At 40.8% G+C, this 16,715-nt stretch overlaps 1 protein-coding gene across 1 annotated transcript; it reads right to left on the bottom strand.

Annotated features, from left to right (window-relative positions):
- Positions 1-81: 81 nt before the first annotated feature.
- On the bottom strand, positions 82-3,280 carry CFAP126 (cilia and flagella associated protein 126). The gene is made up of 5 exons (XM_068993755.1): positions 3,254-3,280; positions 1,655-1,717; positions 1,389-1,469; positions 723-899; positions 82-348 (listed from the first exon to the last, which is right to left on the bottom strand). Exons 1-5 carry the CDS (start codon positions 3,278-3,280, stop codon positions 82-84), a joined length of 615 nt encoding a protein of 204 aa, XP_068849856.1.
- Positions 3,281-16,715: the final 13,435 nt, after the last annotated feature.

Raw genomic sequence — 16,715 nt, 5'->3', positions numbered from 1 at the left:
TTTACAAATTTGCCTTTATTCCCATCTGTAATTTCTCTGATTGGGGGGGGTCTTCCTCAAGCCACTCGGTACCTTAGTCCCTTACGGAGTTGCAGGTTTGCATTTCTGGACCTCGGCTAGATTACGGCCTGCATGGGGCAAACACGGGCTTCCAGGTGGGCACTTTGGAGAGTTGAGTGGGCTTTGGGGACCTGGAGTGTGACCTGCAGAGGGATGTGAGCTTTGGAGTTGATCTGGGGAATTGAGATTTGAGGCTGGGGAGCTTGGGATTATGGTGGGACTTGGTGCTTGTTGTACAGTCTTTGTGATAGACTTCCTGAGTTTCTTCTGACTGTCTGGATCATGGGGCTGTCAGGGGTAGAACAGAAGAGACAATTATGTTTCCACTTAGGCCTAGATCATTCTCAATCCATCTCAATTCTAAATCCCCTTCTCCCCATCCCATTGGCAAGAAGTCAGGTTTCAAATACGAGTTAAATTGGTAACCATTAACCTCCCCTTTGAAATCAGATCATTTTGTACTGTGTGAAGGGGGAGATGGGTGGGGTGGATAAGATGTCCTTAGCTTATCCCTTCAGGCCCCAGAGGTTGCTTAAGGACTAGACAGGATAAGACAGAATTGGTTAAAGGTTCCCCCTGCTGGGATTGTGGTAGTATAACAATACACATTTCTGAGGTTGAAAAGCAAATAGGATTGAGGTTAAGTGGGAGAAATAAGATACCTTGCCGAAGATTTCAGGACGCAACCCATTGGAGGCCTTAAGTAAATCAGGATTTTTCTGTATCCATTTGGTGAGGGAGGCAGCACCAGCAGCTGTACGGGAGGTCAGGGTCGCCCGAGCAGGGGGTACCTTCAGAGGCATTTGCCAGGTGCCCATGAAGGAGCCCCAAGGATTTGCCTAAATGGAAAAAGACGGGATTCCTCAACAGGGCTTCTCACTCACAGTAACTGGCCTATTGGCAGGTCTGTTCTGTTTGTTAGTTGCATCTTTTTACCTTTGGGATTGTCACGAAACAAGATTGAAAGCATAACTTCCCCAATCTCTTCCCCTTTCTCATTTAGGTTGCCCTAATTTTTTAATCCCCTTTACCTCCACTGGCTTAAATTCTACATCCTTAGCCTAAGTTTGGCCGGGTACCCACTATATAAGTATTATCACCTGAAGGTGTTCATTTTATACCAATCATTCATCAACTTAAGGAGTTCTGGGTGTTAAACTTATCCTGTTGGCTGGAAGTTTGGGAGCACTCTTGTTACAATGTGAATTAGGTTGCACTTTAATCTTCCAAGTAGTGCCTGCAGGAGATTACAGGTCTTCCCTCTGTTACTCCACGTCTATGCCTTGGTTCTTTAACTTTCTAGATGAGAATGGAGATGAATGTCTCACCTTGGAACGGGGCACTGAAGGCAACAGATGACCACGATCATTGGCAATAATCTGAGTGTAGCCTTCATGGGAAGAAATCCTCTGGGGTAGAGGTAGAGAGAAAAGTGCTTGTGAAGATGGAGTGGAAAAGTGGGAGAAAGTATCTGTAGGGCTTAAATTTGAATTAAGGGCTGAGGGAGAGGAGGCTATGGGAATGCAAAGAATGCTGAAAGAGTTTAGAATTACACAGAGTATGACGTAAAGAGGGTGCACTGAAGCTGGAATACCTCTTTTGTTGGCTTCGCAAGAGACCAGTTCTGCAGATACTTGGGTGAGAAAGGTTTTTCGTACTGTGGAGAGAAAGATAAGAATCCCTGAGACTCAAAGGTCCCAAGCCCAGGAAATGATAGCTAGACACAGTTCTTTAGATTTGAAGACCAAAGGCATGAACAACCATGCTAAGTAAGCTTCCAACTCACTGCAGAGAGGATGTAAGTCGTTTTGTCTGTGTGCTGTCCAACATGAAGCCACTAGCCACGTGTGGCTCTTGAGCCCTGGAAATGTGACCAGTCCAAATTGAGGTGCTTTGTATGTACAGTCAGCCCTTGAACATCATGGGTTTGAACTATGCAAGTTAACTTACAGATTTTTTTCAAAAAATATGTACTATATTACTACATGATCAATAGTTGGTTGAATCTGTGAATGTGGAACCCTGGATATGGAGGGCTGACTGTTAAGTTAGATGCAGATTTTCAATTGTGTGGGGATCTGTGCCCTAATCCCTGCCTTGTTCAAGGGTCAGCTATATAAAGAATACTGGATTTTGAAGACTTAGTACCAAAAAAAGGGAATGTGAAACACTAATTATAATTTAAAATATTGATTAAATGTTAGAAATAATATTTTGGACTTACCAGGCTAAATTAAATATATTATTAAAATTAACTTTTTCTTTTAAATGTTTCTCATGTAGCTACCAACCCACTCCAGTACTCTTGTCTGGAAAATCCCATGGATGGAGGAGCCTGGTAGGCTGCGGTCCATGGGGTTGCGAAGAGTCAGACACGACTGAGTGACTTCACTTTCACTTTTCACTTTCATGCATTGGAGAAGGAAATGGCAACCCACTCCCGTGTTCTTGCCTGGAGAATCCCAGGGATGGCGGAGCCTGGTGGGCTGCCATCTCTGGGGTCACAGAGAGTCGGACACGACTGAGGTGACAGCAGCAACAGCAGCATGCAGCTACTAAAAATTTGAAGTTACATCTGTGATTCACATTATCTTTTTATTATAGTGCTGGTCTAGACCAGGGTCAGCAAACTCTGGCCCATGGGCCAAATCCATCCTCCTGTCTGTTTTGAGATGGCCTGAGAAAGCTAAGAACTGTTCTTAATAGATGAAAATTTGCAGTTGATTTGATAAAAGGGAACACTAACTTTGTATCCCAATTAAGCAAAAATATTTTCTCATCCTATAAGAATTTCATTCTTTTCATTAATATAAAAAATTATACTGTTATTATATTTTGAATTTTGTCAAAAATTTTATGGAAAATGTTTTCTCTCATACCTATATAGTATCTTTGATTTTATCACTTGGCCCACAGAGGCTAAAATATTTCCTCTCTGGCCCTTTTCAGAAAAAAATTTGCTGACTTCTAGGTTAGAGCCTACAAACTTGACCCAGAAATACTTATTACTTGTACTTTGGGCCCTCCCTCCCCTGAGAGCTAAGGAGGTTAAAAAAAAAATACTATCACATAGCACTTTTTTTTTTTTTTTTTTTGTCTATTCAGTAATCAGAATCCTATGGGAGGGGTCAGGCAAAAGGTGGACTCTGGAAGGCAAAATTAAATGTTAAAGAAAAGGAAAAAAAGTGCTTACCTGGTTGGCACTGTAGTTAGTGGCCATGATCCTGCCACTTCCTGCTGTTTACCTTTGTTGCCTGGCAACCACAGAAGGCAGCCCTTGCAGGACAGCCTCGCAATTAGCAGGGGCTGCCTTTTGCTTCTTGTTATTCATTTTACTGGCTGATAGTGCCCCCAGTATTCTGCCCTGAAACTTAGGCGCATTTTCATTTTAGAGATGTGAGGGACAGAGTAAATAAATGGGGGAAAACTGGTTGAATAGCGGCCCTGACTTTTCTAGCGTAACTTCCAGGTTCTTAGCATGCTTAAGAACTTCCAGGTTGTCTTTGACTGGGCTCTTCAACCACCCTAGCAAATCATGGCACCTAAGAGCAGTGTTTGTTCATTGGGTGGAGTGGTATAATGTACAACATGCTTTAGAGCCAGACACTGGGGTTTGAGTCCTTATTCAACACAGCATGGGAGCTGTGTGATATAAAGCAATTGACATCCCTTCACTGAATTTCTGTAGTCATTTGTATTGTGAAGATAATATACTAGAGCCTTTACCGGGGAAGCGAGGTAAAGGGAATAAAGTATCTAGATAATGTGCTCAGTACTGCCAAGACCCTGTTTACAGGATACACTACTTCATTTTCTCAGAACAAAGGAATGATGTTTTAAAAAGCAGTTGATTCAGATTTGTCCCCAGAAAGAAAAACATATCTTATCCTTTGTCCTTAATTGACTCCTGTCTCTACCATCACTCTCTAGAATCATGCTGCTGCTGCTAAGTCACGTCAGTTGTGTCCGACTCTGTGTGACCCCATAGATGGCAGCCCAACAGTCTCCTCTGTCCCTGGGATTCTCCAGGCAAGAATACTGGAGTGGGTTGCCATGTCCTTCTCCAATGCATGAAAGTGAAACGTGAAAGTGAAGTTGCTCAGTCGTGTCCGACTCTCAGCGACCCCATGGACTGCAGCCTACCAGGCTCCTCCATCCATGGGATTCTCTAGGCAAGAGTACTGGAGTGGGGTGCCATCACCTTCTCTGCTCTAGAATCATAGAGCCTAAGAATACAGGTGCTTGGTGTCGGCTGGGTTGAGGTGGAATCCGGAGTTGGTGCCATGAGATTGAGCAGGGATGATGAAAGAACGCTGTAGTGTGGAAAGTACAGATTTAGAAGATGGAGTGGTGGTGCTAGGACACAAACCTATTATCTGTTGGATTAGGCGACCTCTCTGAGACTCATTTAAAATGACGTTATCAGCCCCATCTACTGGGTTGTTAGGGAGAAAGTGGAATTGTGCTTTCTGAATTATAAAGTTTATGTGTAAGGTGTTAAGATGAAAGGAAAAAACCTAAGAAATAAGTTGTCCAAAAAAAATAGATCATTGAGAACCAGAAGAGCGTTTTAGTGGATGCTTGTCAGTCCTTCTCCCTTCCTTCTTCCCCCAAAGTCCTTATCCCAGTCAATACACCAAGTACAAGAACACTCATACACTTCTAGAGAAACAGCTCTTATTTTAGAGGCAGTTAACAGATGGATAATATGAGCTTTGGAAAGAAGACTCGTGTGTTCAGTTTCTGCGGTTCTCATCACTCTCTAGAGTGATAATATTTTGGTCCCTAAAGCCATGATTATACTTAAGCAAGCATCATCTCTCTTAGAACTTCTATCTTCAGCTGGTATGCTTTTCTGATAGAGATGCAATGTTATATGATGGTTGCACTCATTTTTTTAATTAACTAGTTTTGTTTCATTAAAAAAAATGTACATGGGGAAAAAAGTTTCATTTTAGGTATTTAATGAAAAGCAAATCTCCATCTGACTTCAGCTCCCATTCTGGCTCCTCAAAGGCAACTAATATTATTTTTTTGTGTCTCCTTCCAGAAATATTATAGGCATTCTTAAACTAATGGGAGTAAGCTGTCCACATTGTTTGGCGATTTGCTTTTTTGACCATTTGGGGGATTTTTTTCATAACAATATATTATTTCATTTTAGGGTATACCATCATGTATTTTTTAGTCTAATTTAGATGATATTTAGGTCATCTCCAGTCTTTTGCTGTTACATATATTGCTGCAATGAAAATCTATATCTACCTATATATCATTATGAGTATAAAGATATATATATGTATATATATATATATATATATATATATACAGAGAGAGAAGTATATGTCTTTATGAGTATAAAGATATATATATATAGAGAGAGAAAAACATATGTCTTTATGAATGTATGTGATTAGTAGGATAATTCTAAAAGTGAACTGCAAACTCACAGGGTTTATGAACTTAGAACACTAGTAGACAGTGTCAAATTGCTGCTCAGAGACCCTGCCAGTTTATACATCTGCCAGTGGTGTGCATGAATGCCTAGTTCTCCACTCCCTTTCAACACTATACCAATGGTTTCCCTGTTTTTGTCCACCTGATAATAAGAACTAATGTGGTTACTATATGCATGCACAGACTTCATTGCTTTTTACTATATTTTCTCCTTTTGTTCTCACAAGAACCCAGACCTAGGAGACAAGAGAATGCACAGTAAGGAGTAGAACCAGGATTCAATCTCAAGTATTCTGACTCTAGAGCAATCCGTTTTAACTATTACAATGTATTACTTCTTAAACTGTAGGTGAAACATGGTGTTTCATTTTTTACATTTTCATTTCTTTAATTATGAGGTTTTCCCCTCCTTGTGTTTATATGTTTTATTTCTCTTTTTTTCCCCTGAAAATAGCCTTTCATGTTTTTTGCCATTTGCTATTGGGCTATTGATCATTTATATTAACTGTTTGAAACTTTATGTATTGAGGAAATCAGCCCTTTGTCAACTATGTTACAAACATTTTCCCCCAGGTTTTCATTTAATTTTTGTCTGTGGCTTTTCTTTTCTTTTTTTTTTTTTTTTTTTGCCATACACGGCTTCTTAATATTTATGTAGTCAAATATATTACTCTTTCTGTGCTTCCAGATGTTATGCTTTGAAAGCTTTTTGTAAATTCCAGTATTTACCCCTGGTTAGTTTTTATATTTAAATTTTTGTTCTGTTGGTATTTGTTTTGGTGACTAAACTGAGGTCAGCCTGTAAATACCTAACTATTTGTCTCAGCATCATTTACTGAATAAGCCGTCTTTTCCTACTGACTTGAAATACCACCTTTATTGTATTCCCTAATATTTGGGTCTGTTTCTGGATCCTCTAGCCCATTCTTCTGTGTGGAGAGGTGACCATTTTAGGTTATTTGTGTCTCTTTAAAATCCATGGTTCAATCCTGCCTGAGTCCTGTGTGAATTCTCCACTTAGTATTTCACAGACACGTACAGGAATTGTAATGTAACTAGTAACAGACATTTACAAGCTTCTAATAAAACTGTATTAAATTTTAGCCATTCTTCTGATTGACTGCTTGACTTCAGGTACAGCTGTTGTTCTTTCATCAAACCAACTCTTTCAAAATTGGAAGGGCTCATAAAGTCCCCACTGAAAATATATGCCTCACGATATTTTCATGATTTGATTCAGTTCTCTAATGACTGAAATAGACCATTCAGTTCAGTTCAGTTCAGTCTCTCAATCATGTCAGACTCTTTGTGACCCCACGGACTGCAGCATGCCAGGCTTCCCTGTCCGTCACCAATTCCCGGAGCTTACTCAAACTCATGTCCATCGAGTAAGTGATGCCATCCAACCGTCTCATCCCCTGTCATCCCCTTCTCCTCCCGCCTTCAGTCTTTCCCTGCATCAGGGTCTTCTAACGAGTCAGTTCTTTGCATTATGTGGCCAAAGTACCGGAGTTTCAGCTTCAACCTCAGTCCTTCCAAAGAATATTCAGGACTGATCTCCTTTAGGATGGACTGGTTGGATCTCCTTGCAGTCCAAGGGACTCTCAAGAGTCTTCTCCAACACCACAGTTCAAAAGCATTGATTCTTCTGCGCTCAGCTTTCTTTATAGTCCAACTCTCACATCCATACATGACTATTGGAAAAACCATAGCTTTGACTAGACAGAACTTTGTTGGCAAAGTAATACCTCTGCTTTTTAATATGCTGTCTAGAAATGCTATGGACCTAGCAGAAGCAGAAGATATTAAGAAGAGATGGCAAGAATACACAGGAGAACTGTACAAAAGGGATCTTCATGACCCAGATAATCACGAAGATGTGATCACTCACACTCACCTAGAGCCAGACATCCTGGAATGTGAAGTTAAGTGGGCCTTAGGAAGAATCACTACGAACAAAGCTAGTGGAAGTGATGGAATTTCAGTTGAGCTATTTCAAATCCTGAAAGATGATGCTGTGAAAGTGCTGTACTCAGTATGTCAGCAAATTTGGAAAACTCAGCAGTGACCACAGGACTGGAAAAGGTCAGTTTTCATTCCAGTCCCAAAGAAAGGCAATGCCACAGAATGCTCAAACTACCACACAATTGCAGTCATCTCACACGCTAGTAAAGTAATGCTCAAAATTCTCCAAGCCAGGCTTCAGCAATACGTGAACCGTGAACTTCCAGAAGTTCAAGCTGGTTTTAGAAAAGGCAGAGGAACCAGAGATCAAATTGCCAACATCCACTGGATCATCGAAAAAGCAAGCGAGTTTCAAAAAAACATCTATTTCTGCTTTATTGACTATGCCAAAGCCTTTGACTGTGTGGATCACAATAAACTGTGGAAAATTCTGAAAGAGCTGGGAATACCAGACCACCAGACCTGCCTCTTGAGAAACCTGTATGCAGGTCAGGAAGCAACAGTTAGAACTGGACATGGAACAACAGACTGGTTCCAAATAGGAAAAGGAGTATGTCAAGGCTGTATATTGTCACCCTGCTTATTTAACTTATATGCAGAATACATCATGAGAAACGCTGGGCTGGATGAAGCACACTGGAATCAAGATTGATGGTAAGAATATCAATAACCTCAGATATTCAGATGATACCACCCTTATAGCAGAAAGTGAACAGAAGCTAAAGAGCCTCTTGATGAAAGTGAAAGAGGAGAGTGAAAAAGTTGGCTTAAAACTCCACATTCAGAAAATGAAGATCATGGCATCTGGTCCCATCACTTCATGGCAAATGAGGAAACAGTGGAAATAGTGCTGACTTTATTTTTCTCGGCTCCAAAATCACTGCAGATGGTGATTGCAGCCATGAAATTAAAAGACGCTTGCTCCTTGGAAGAAAAGTTATGACTAATCTAGACAGCATATTAAAAAGCAGAGACATTACTTCACCAACAAAGGTCCATCTAGTCAAGCCTATTGTTTTTCCAGCGGTCATGTATGGATGTGAGAGTTGGACTATAAAGAATGCTGAGCGCCGAAGAATAGATGCTTTTGAACTGTGGTGTTGGAGAAGACTCTTGAGAGCCCCTTGGACTGCAAGGAGATCAAACCAGTCCATCCTAAAGGAGATCAGTCCTGGGTGTTCACTGGAGGGACTGATGCTGAAGCTGAAACTCCAATACTTTGGCCACCTGATGCAGAGAGCTGATTCATTTGAAAAGACCCTGATGCTGGGAAAGATTGAGGGCAGGAGGAGAAGGGGACGACAGAGGATGAGATGGTTGGATGGCATCACACACTCAGTGGACATGGGTTTGCGTGAACTCCAGGAGTTGGTGATGGACAGGGAGGCCTGGTGTGCTGCAGTTCATGAGGTTGCAAAGAGTCGGACACGACTGAGTGGCTGAACTGGAACTAGGTTGGTCATAGCTTTCCTTCCAAGGAGCAAGCATCTTTTGATTTCCTGGCTACTGATACCATCATCTGCAATGATTTGGGGGCCCAGAAAATAAAGTCTGTCACTGTTTCCATTGTTGCCCCATCTATTTGCCATGAGGTGATGGGACCAGATGTCATGATCTCAGTTTTCTGAATGCTGCATTTTAAGCCAACTTTTTCACTCTCCTCTTTCACTTTCTTTAAGAGGCTCTTTAGTTCTTCAGTTTCTGCCATGAGGGTGGTGTCATCTGCATATCTGAGGTTATTGATATTTCTCCTGGCAATCTTGATTCCAGCTTGTGCTTCATCCAGCCCGGCATTTTGCATGATGTACTCTGCATATGAGTTAAATAAGAAGGGTGACAATATGCAGCCTTGACGTACTCCTTTCCAGATTTGGAACCAGTCTGTGTTCCATGTCCAGTTTTAACTGTTGCTTCTTGACCTGCATACAGATTTCTCAGGATGCAGGTCAGGTGGTCTGGTATTCCCATCTCTTTAAGAAGATAGTATTCCCATCTCTTTCCACAGTTTGTTGTGATCCACATAGTCTAAGGCTTTGGCATAGTCAATAAAGCAGAAGTAGGTGTTTTTTTGGAACTCTCTCACTTTTTCGATGATCCAGCGGATGTTGGCAATTTGATCTCTGGTTCCTCTGCCTTTTCTAAATCCAGTTTGAACTACTGGATTTCTTGGTTCATGTACTATTGAAGCCTGGCTTGAAGAATGTTGAGCATTACTTTGCTAGCATGTGAGATGAGTGCAATTGTGCAATAGTTTGAACATTCTTTGGCATTGCCTTTTTGGGGACTGGAATGAAAACTGACCTTTTCTAGTCCTGTGGCCAGTGCTGAGTTTTCCAAATTTGCTGGCATATTGAGTGCAGCACTTTCAAAGCATCATCTTTTAGGATTTGAAATAGATCAACTAGAATTCCATTACCTCCACTAGCTTTGTTCGTAGTGATGTTTCCTAAGGCCCACTTGACTTTGCACTCCAGGATGTCTGGCACTAGGTGAGTGATCACACCATCGTGGTTATATGGGTCATGTAGATCTTTTTTGTATAGTTCTCCTGTGTATTCTTGCCACCTCTTCTTAATATCTTCTGCTTCTGTTAGGTGCATACCATTTCTGTCCTTTATCGTACCCATCTTTGCATGAAATGTTCCCTTGGTATCTTTAATTTTCTTGACTAGATCTCTAGTCTTTCCCATTCTATTGTTTTCTTCTTATTTCTTTGCACTGATCACTGAGGAAGGCTTCTTATCTCTCCTTGCTATTCTTTGGAGCTCTGCATTCAGATGCTTATCTTTCCTTTTCTCCTTTGCCTTTAGTGTTTCTTCCCTTCTCGGCTATTTGTAAGGCCTCCTCAGACAATCATTTTGCCTTTTTGCATTTTTTTTTTCTTGGGGATGGTCCTGATCCCTGTCTCCTGTACAGTGTCATGAACCTCCATCCATAGTTCATCAGGCACTCTTTCTATCAGATCTAATCCCTTGAATCTATTTGTCACTTCCACTGTAGAATCATAAGGGATTTGATTTAGGTCATACCTGAATGGTCTAGTGGCTTTCCCCACTTTCTTCAATTTAAGTCTGAATTTGGCGATAAGGAGTTCATAATCTGAGCCACAGTCAGCTCCCAGTCTTGTGTTTGCTGACTGTATACAGCTTCTCCATCTTTGGCTGCAAAGAATATAATCAATCTGATTTTGGTGTTGATCATCTGGTGAGGTCCATATGTAGTAGCTTATGTTGTTGGAAGAAAGTGTTTGCTATGACCAGTGCATTCTCTTGGCAAAACTCTGTCAGCCTTTGCCCTGCTTCATTTTGTACTCCAAGGCCAAACTTTCCTGTTACTCCAGATATCTCTTGACTTCCTACTTTTGCATTCCAGTCCCCTATAATGAAAAGGATGTCTTTTAGTGTTTTGTGAAGGTCTTGTAGGTCTTCTTCATAGAACCGTTCAACTTCAGCTTCTTCAGCATTACCGATTGAGGCATAGACTTGGATTACTGTGATACTGAATGGTTTGTCCTGGAAACGAATAGAGATCGTTCTGTCATTTTTGAGATTGCATCCAAATACTGCATTTCGGACTCTTTGGTTGACTATTAGGGCTATTCCATTTCTTCTGAGGGATTCCTGCCAGCAGTAGTAGATATAATGGTCATCTGAGTTAAATTCTCCCATTGCAGTCCACTTTATTTCGCTTATTCCTAAAATGTCAATGTTCACTCTTGCCATCTCTTGTTTGGCCACTTCCAATTTACCTTGATTCATGGACCTGACATTCCAGGTTCCTCTGCAATGTTGCTCTTTACAGCATTGGATCTTGCTTCTATCACCAGTCACATCCACAACTGGGTGTTGTTTTTGCTTTGGCTCTGTCTCTTCATTCTTTCTGGAGTTATTTCTTCACCCATCTCCACTAGCATATTGGGCACCTACCAACCTGGGGAGTTCATTTTTCAGTGTCCTATCTTTTTGCCTTTTCATACTGTTCCTTAGACCATTAGGAAATCTTTTATTTGGATTGGGATCATCTGCCACTGAACAACAAATTTACTCTGTGTCTAGAGGAAATGTATGAACTGTGTAATTGAGGGCAGCTACCATGCTGAGCACTGGAATCAGATTGCATGGATTAAATTCTAGTTCTGCTTAAATGTGTGACTTTGGATAAGTTAGTTGATCTTCCTGGATCTGAGTACCCTTATGGTGTGAAATGAGCATAATTTTAGTTTTGAGCATTAAACATACATAACATGCCTAGTAGGTGCTTGATGCATAGGGAGTGTTCAATAATTTTAGCATTATTATTGGCTCAAGAATGCCCAGTAAAAAGAAGTACATATTCAGGACACCTGAAACAGAAAAGGGGGGAATTTAATATAAAGTTATAGGATATTTATAACAGATTTCAAAAGTAGAAAGTATAGTTTGGGCCTCAGAGGGTATTAGAATCTGGACGATAGAACATGATCAGGAAGGGAGATTTTTTCCCTCCATCTCTTCTTTCTCTGCAAGTCAGCCAACTGATTTGCTTCCTCACTGACAGCCACCATCCTGAGATAACTTGGGTTCATACCTTTCTTGTAACCTTATAAGAAAGAGTCTTAACTAATACAGTAGGAGAGAATGGGAAGGACAGAAAGAATGCTGGTTAGTTGGAGTGGAGAGAGGCCATAGAAGGTAAAACTTCTGCTTTGAAGCAGTGGATCTTCTTTTAAACGAGTAGGTAATAACTTTCCCACAGTCAGTTGTTAGTTTTCTGTGTAGTTTCCCACGCTTCTGTGCAGATTCCAGAATAGAAATAATAGGGATTTCCTGGCGGTCTAGCGGTTAAGACTCCATGCTCCCAATGCAAGGGGCACGGTTGTTCTTTGATCAGGGAACTGAAATCCCACATGCTTCACAAAATGAAACAAAAATAAAACAGAAATTTTTTAAAGGATAGAAATAATACATAGAAAAATATATTTTATTCATTACCTTTTTCATATATTGCTAAGTCATTTCAGTCGTGTCCGACTCTGTGCGACCTCACAGATGGCAGCCCAACGGGCTCCCCCATCCCTGGGATTCTCCAGGCAAGAACACTGGAGTGGGTTGCCATTTCCTTCTCCAATGCATGAAAGTGAAAAGTGAAAGGGAAGTCGCTCAGTCGTGTGCGACTTTTAGTGATCCATGGACTGCAGCCCATTAAGCTCCTCCATCCATGAGATTTTCCAGGCAAGGGTACTATACTACTTCGTTTGTAAGATCCAAAGATATATTTTGAATATCATTAAATATTAGTGCATAAAGAGCTTCCTTGCTTTTTCACAGCTGCATAGTATCACACTGATGATGTATTATAATTTATCTAACCAGTTTTCTGTTGTTGAACATTTAGTTTGTTTTTAAACTTTTGCTATCACAATGCAGCAATGACTAACTTTGTACATGTGTTGTTTTTCATTGTGTGAGTATGATAAATTTATAGAAATAAAATTGTGAAGTCAAAAGTTATGTGCAATTTGATAGATAGTGCCAAATTGCCTTCTAGAGGTCATATCCTCTCCAGCCATGTATCAGAGATCTTGAAGCCTTGACAGATAGGTTAGATCTCCAAGTTTGCTTTTATCCTGCATCTCTTTCCAGACATTAAAGAAAAATTTGCATTGTTAGGTAAACTATCTCATTTAGTGCTTTCTAATTGGTAACAGTCAAAAGTTTCTACTTGAACTTTCAGTGTATTTTACTTCCTATGGCAATTTTTCCCCCCTTTTTTGTCATGCTGCTTGCAGGATCTTAGTTCCCCAACCAGGAATTGAACCCAGGCCCTTGGCAGTGAAATCTCGGAGTCCTAAACACTGGATGGCCAGGGAATTCCCCCCATGGCAATTTTAAAACCAGAAGAATCATTAGTAGCCTCAATAGTAAAAACTTGGTTGTTGCTGTTCAGTCGCCAAGTCATGTCCGACTATTTGAGACCCCATGGACTGCAGCATGCCAGGAATCCCTGTCCTTCCCATCCCCCAGAGTTTGCTCAGGTTCATGTGCATTGAGTCTGAGATGCTATCTAAACATCTCATCCTCTGTCGCCCTCTTCTCCTTTTGCTCTCAGTCTTTCCTAGCATCAGGTTCTTTTCTAATGAGTCAGCTCTTGGCATCAAGCAGCCAAAGGATTGGCGCTTCAGCTTCTCAAGAGTTTTCTCCAGCACCACAAATCCTAAAGCATCAATTATTAGGCACTCAGCTTTCTTTATGGAACAACTCTCACATTTATACATGATTACTGGAAAACCCATATCTTTGATTATATGTATCTTTGTTGGCAGAGTGATGTCTCTACTTTTTAACATGCTATCTAGGTTTGTCATAGCTTTTCTTCCAAGGAGCAAGCGTCTTTTAATTTCATGGCTGCAGTTACTTTCCACAGTGATATTGGAACCCAAGAAAATAAAATCTGTCACTGCTTCCAGTTTTTCCCCTTCTATTTTTTTCTTGAAGTGGTGAGACCAGATGACATGATCTTAGTTTTTTGAATACTGAATTTCAAGCCAGCTTTTCACTCTCTTCTTTCACTTCATCAAGAGGTTCTTTAGTTCCTCTTCACTTTCTACCATTAGAGTGGTGTCATCTCATCTATTACATAGTTTAGCAAACAGCTTTTGAAGGTTTCTTCCAGATGGCTCCAAAGTGCCCTGCATGCTATTTCATTGGGGCACGTGATGGTGGGTCTTAGAGTGGAGACTTGGCTTTCACCTGTTTTCCTGAGCTAACAGGATCTTATCCATCCAGCTACTGGCCCAACTTTGAACTATTTAAACTTCCTGTTTTCTATATATTCCTTTAAAGGAACTGAAGACATGGTTCTGTACACAGTAAACACTGAAGAAATGGATGGCTGCAAATATAGAAGCGATTTCAAAAATTCTCTATAGATTACAAATTTCTGACCCTATTTTCGTTCCTGTAATGGGGTTGCAAAGAGTTGGACGTGACTGAGTATACACATACTAAGTACCACATATGAAGATGCTAGAGGAAAGCAATAGGTGAGCAGGTGGAGGGGCGGGGTTCAGAGATTCCTAGGCAGTTTTCAATATTGGTCTCTATATTAGGAAAAATTCCAGTCCTCCTTTACTGTCACGCTACTATCTCATTAATAACACTTCTGACACCAGATGTGGGGGGGTTTACTCATACAAGTAATTCCATGACACAAGCTGGGTATCCTACAATTAAGCTCAGGGAGATAATATCTGGTGACAGCATCAGACCCCACAGGTTAAGGGCTCAGTCCCATAAGACTGCCTGCCCTCCTACCCTTCAGATGCCAACTGCAAGTCCAGGTTGCTACTTGTGCTTCTGATCAATCAGCTATAAGTCAGAGGCTCCCATAATCCCCTCCTTGAGTTTAGGTAATTTTCTAGAATGGCTCATGGAACTCAAGAAAGTACTCTTTACTGCTTTTTATAAAAGGCAATGAGAGGGGACTTCCCTGGTAGTCTAGTGGTTAAGAATCCACCATGCAATGCAGGGGACCTGGGCTCAATCCCTGGTCGGTCAACTAAGATCCGATGTGCCACAGAGCAGCTAAGTCTGCGTGGCACATAAAGAGAAGTCCAAAGATGCGACAAAGAGCCTGTGTGCTGCCACAAGGACCCAGAACAGCCAAAATAAAAATTTTTTAAAGAATAATATAAAGGATACTGATGAACCTCCAGATGGAAGAGATGCTCAGGAAAGGCGTGTGGGAAGCAGTGTGAAGCTCGCATATCCTCTGCAGGCCTGCCACTCTCCCTGGAAACTCTCCAAACCTCACTTGTCTTATTGGGGTTTCCATGGAGGCTTTATCACACAGGCCTAATCCATCCTTAACTCCACTTCCAGCACCTCTCCCTTATACAGAGAATGGGGGTGGGGTTGAATTCTAAGTCTCTAATCACAATTTGGTCTTTCTGCGACCAGCTTTCATCCAGGAGCCCACCAAGAATCACCTTGCTGGGAACAAAAGCACCCCTATTACCCAGGAAATTCCAAGCACTCTGTTCGGAACCAGAATCAAACACCAAATGTTAGCATAAAAGATGCTCCTAGAATCTTTATCACTTAGGTATTTACCAGGGTCAGGAGCTGTGTGGGAAAAACGTGGGCAGAGACCAATATATACATTTTTGATCATCTCACATGCTCATATAGACAATAGCCAAAAAGAGACAGAACTTATGTATTATATAATAAAAGTATTAGGATAAAGTTAACCATTAGAACAAAAATATAAACTCTTTTAAATACCAGAAGATATGTTTAAAAAGGAGGGAGGAAGCAAATGAAAGAGATCATATGGTGAGAGACCTAAACATACAAAAAGTATGTAACATAAACCCGTAAGGCAGGACTCCCCTGGTAGTACAGTGGATAAGAACCTGCCACGCAATGCAGGGGGCATGAGTTCGATCCCTGGTGGGGGAAGATTCCACGTGCCACACAGCAACGAAGCCTGTTTTTACCCCAGAACTGCTGAGCCCACATGCCTCAGCCAGTGAAGCCTGTGCTCTTGGAGCAAATGCGCCACAAGGAACGCCAATGCAGTGAGAGGCCCCCAGATGCCAATCAGAGTGGCCCCCACTTTCTGCTACTAGTGAACGCCTGCACACAGCAACACAGACTCAGTGCAACCAAAAATGAATAACTTTTTTTAAAAAAGTAAGGCGGATCTAAGGCCAGACATATTGACTACATCAATAAATATATAAATAAGCTTACCTCACCTGTTAAAATGAGTTTCATATTGACCACAAAAGCGAATTCCACACTATGCTGTATAAAAGAAATATATCTAAATTGAAGAGATGCAGGAAGCCTAAAAATAAATGACTAAAAATGTACCAGAATTTTTTCTGTAATTTAAGCGGGGGTTGCAATTGTAATTATCCAAGAAAGTAGGATTCTGACTTAAAAGGTTTAAAAGAAATAAAGAAATTTTTACCACAATTAAAAAATCAGAAGAATTATACTTAAAATGGGAGAAACAGAAACAATAATAAGAAGAAGAACTTTAACAAATCTTTCAGATCTAGGGAGAGAAAATGACAAGAAATTAGTACAGATAGAGACAACCTAAACAACACAATAAATAAGGCATATTTAAAATATATTAAACTCTGAAACTTGATAGTAGAGAATATGGATCCCCACACACACCAACAGATGCATATAAAGGATTCACAAAAGCTTGGCATGTGTGTGCTCAGTCATGTCCGA

This window comes from Capricornis sumatraensis, chromosome 2, assembly GCF_032405125.1.
Source record: "Capricornis sumatraensis isolate serow.1 chromosome 2, serow.2, whole genome shotgun sequence".
Lineage (NCBI taxonomy): Eukaryota > Metazoa > Chordata > Mammalia > Artiodactyla > Bovidae > Capricornis > Capricornis sumatraensis.
Note: the sequence above shows the minus strand (reverse complement) of the source record. Positions and strands in the feature narration are given on the sequence as shown.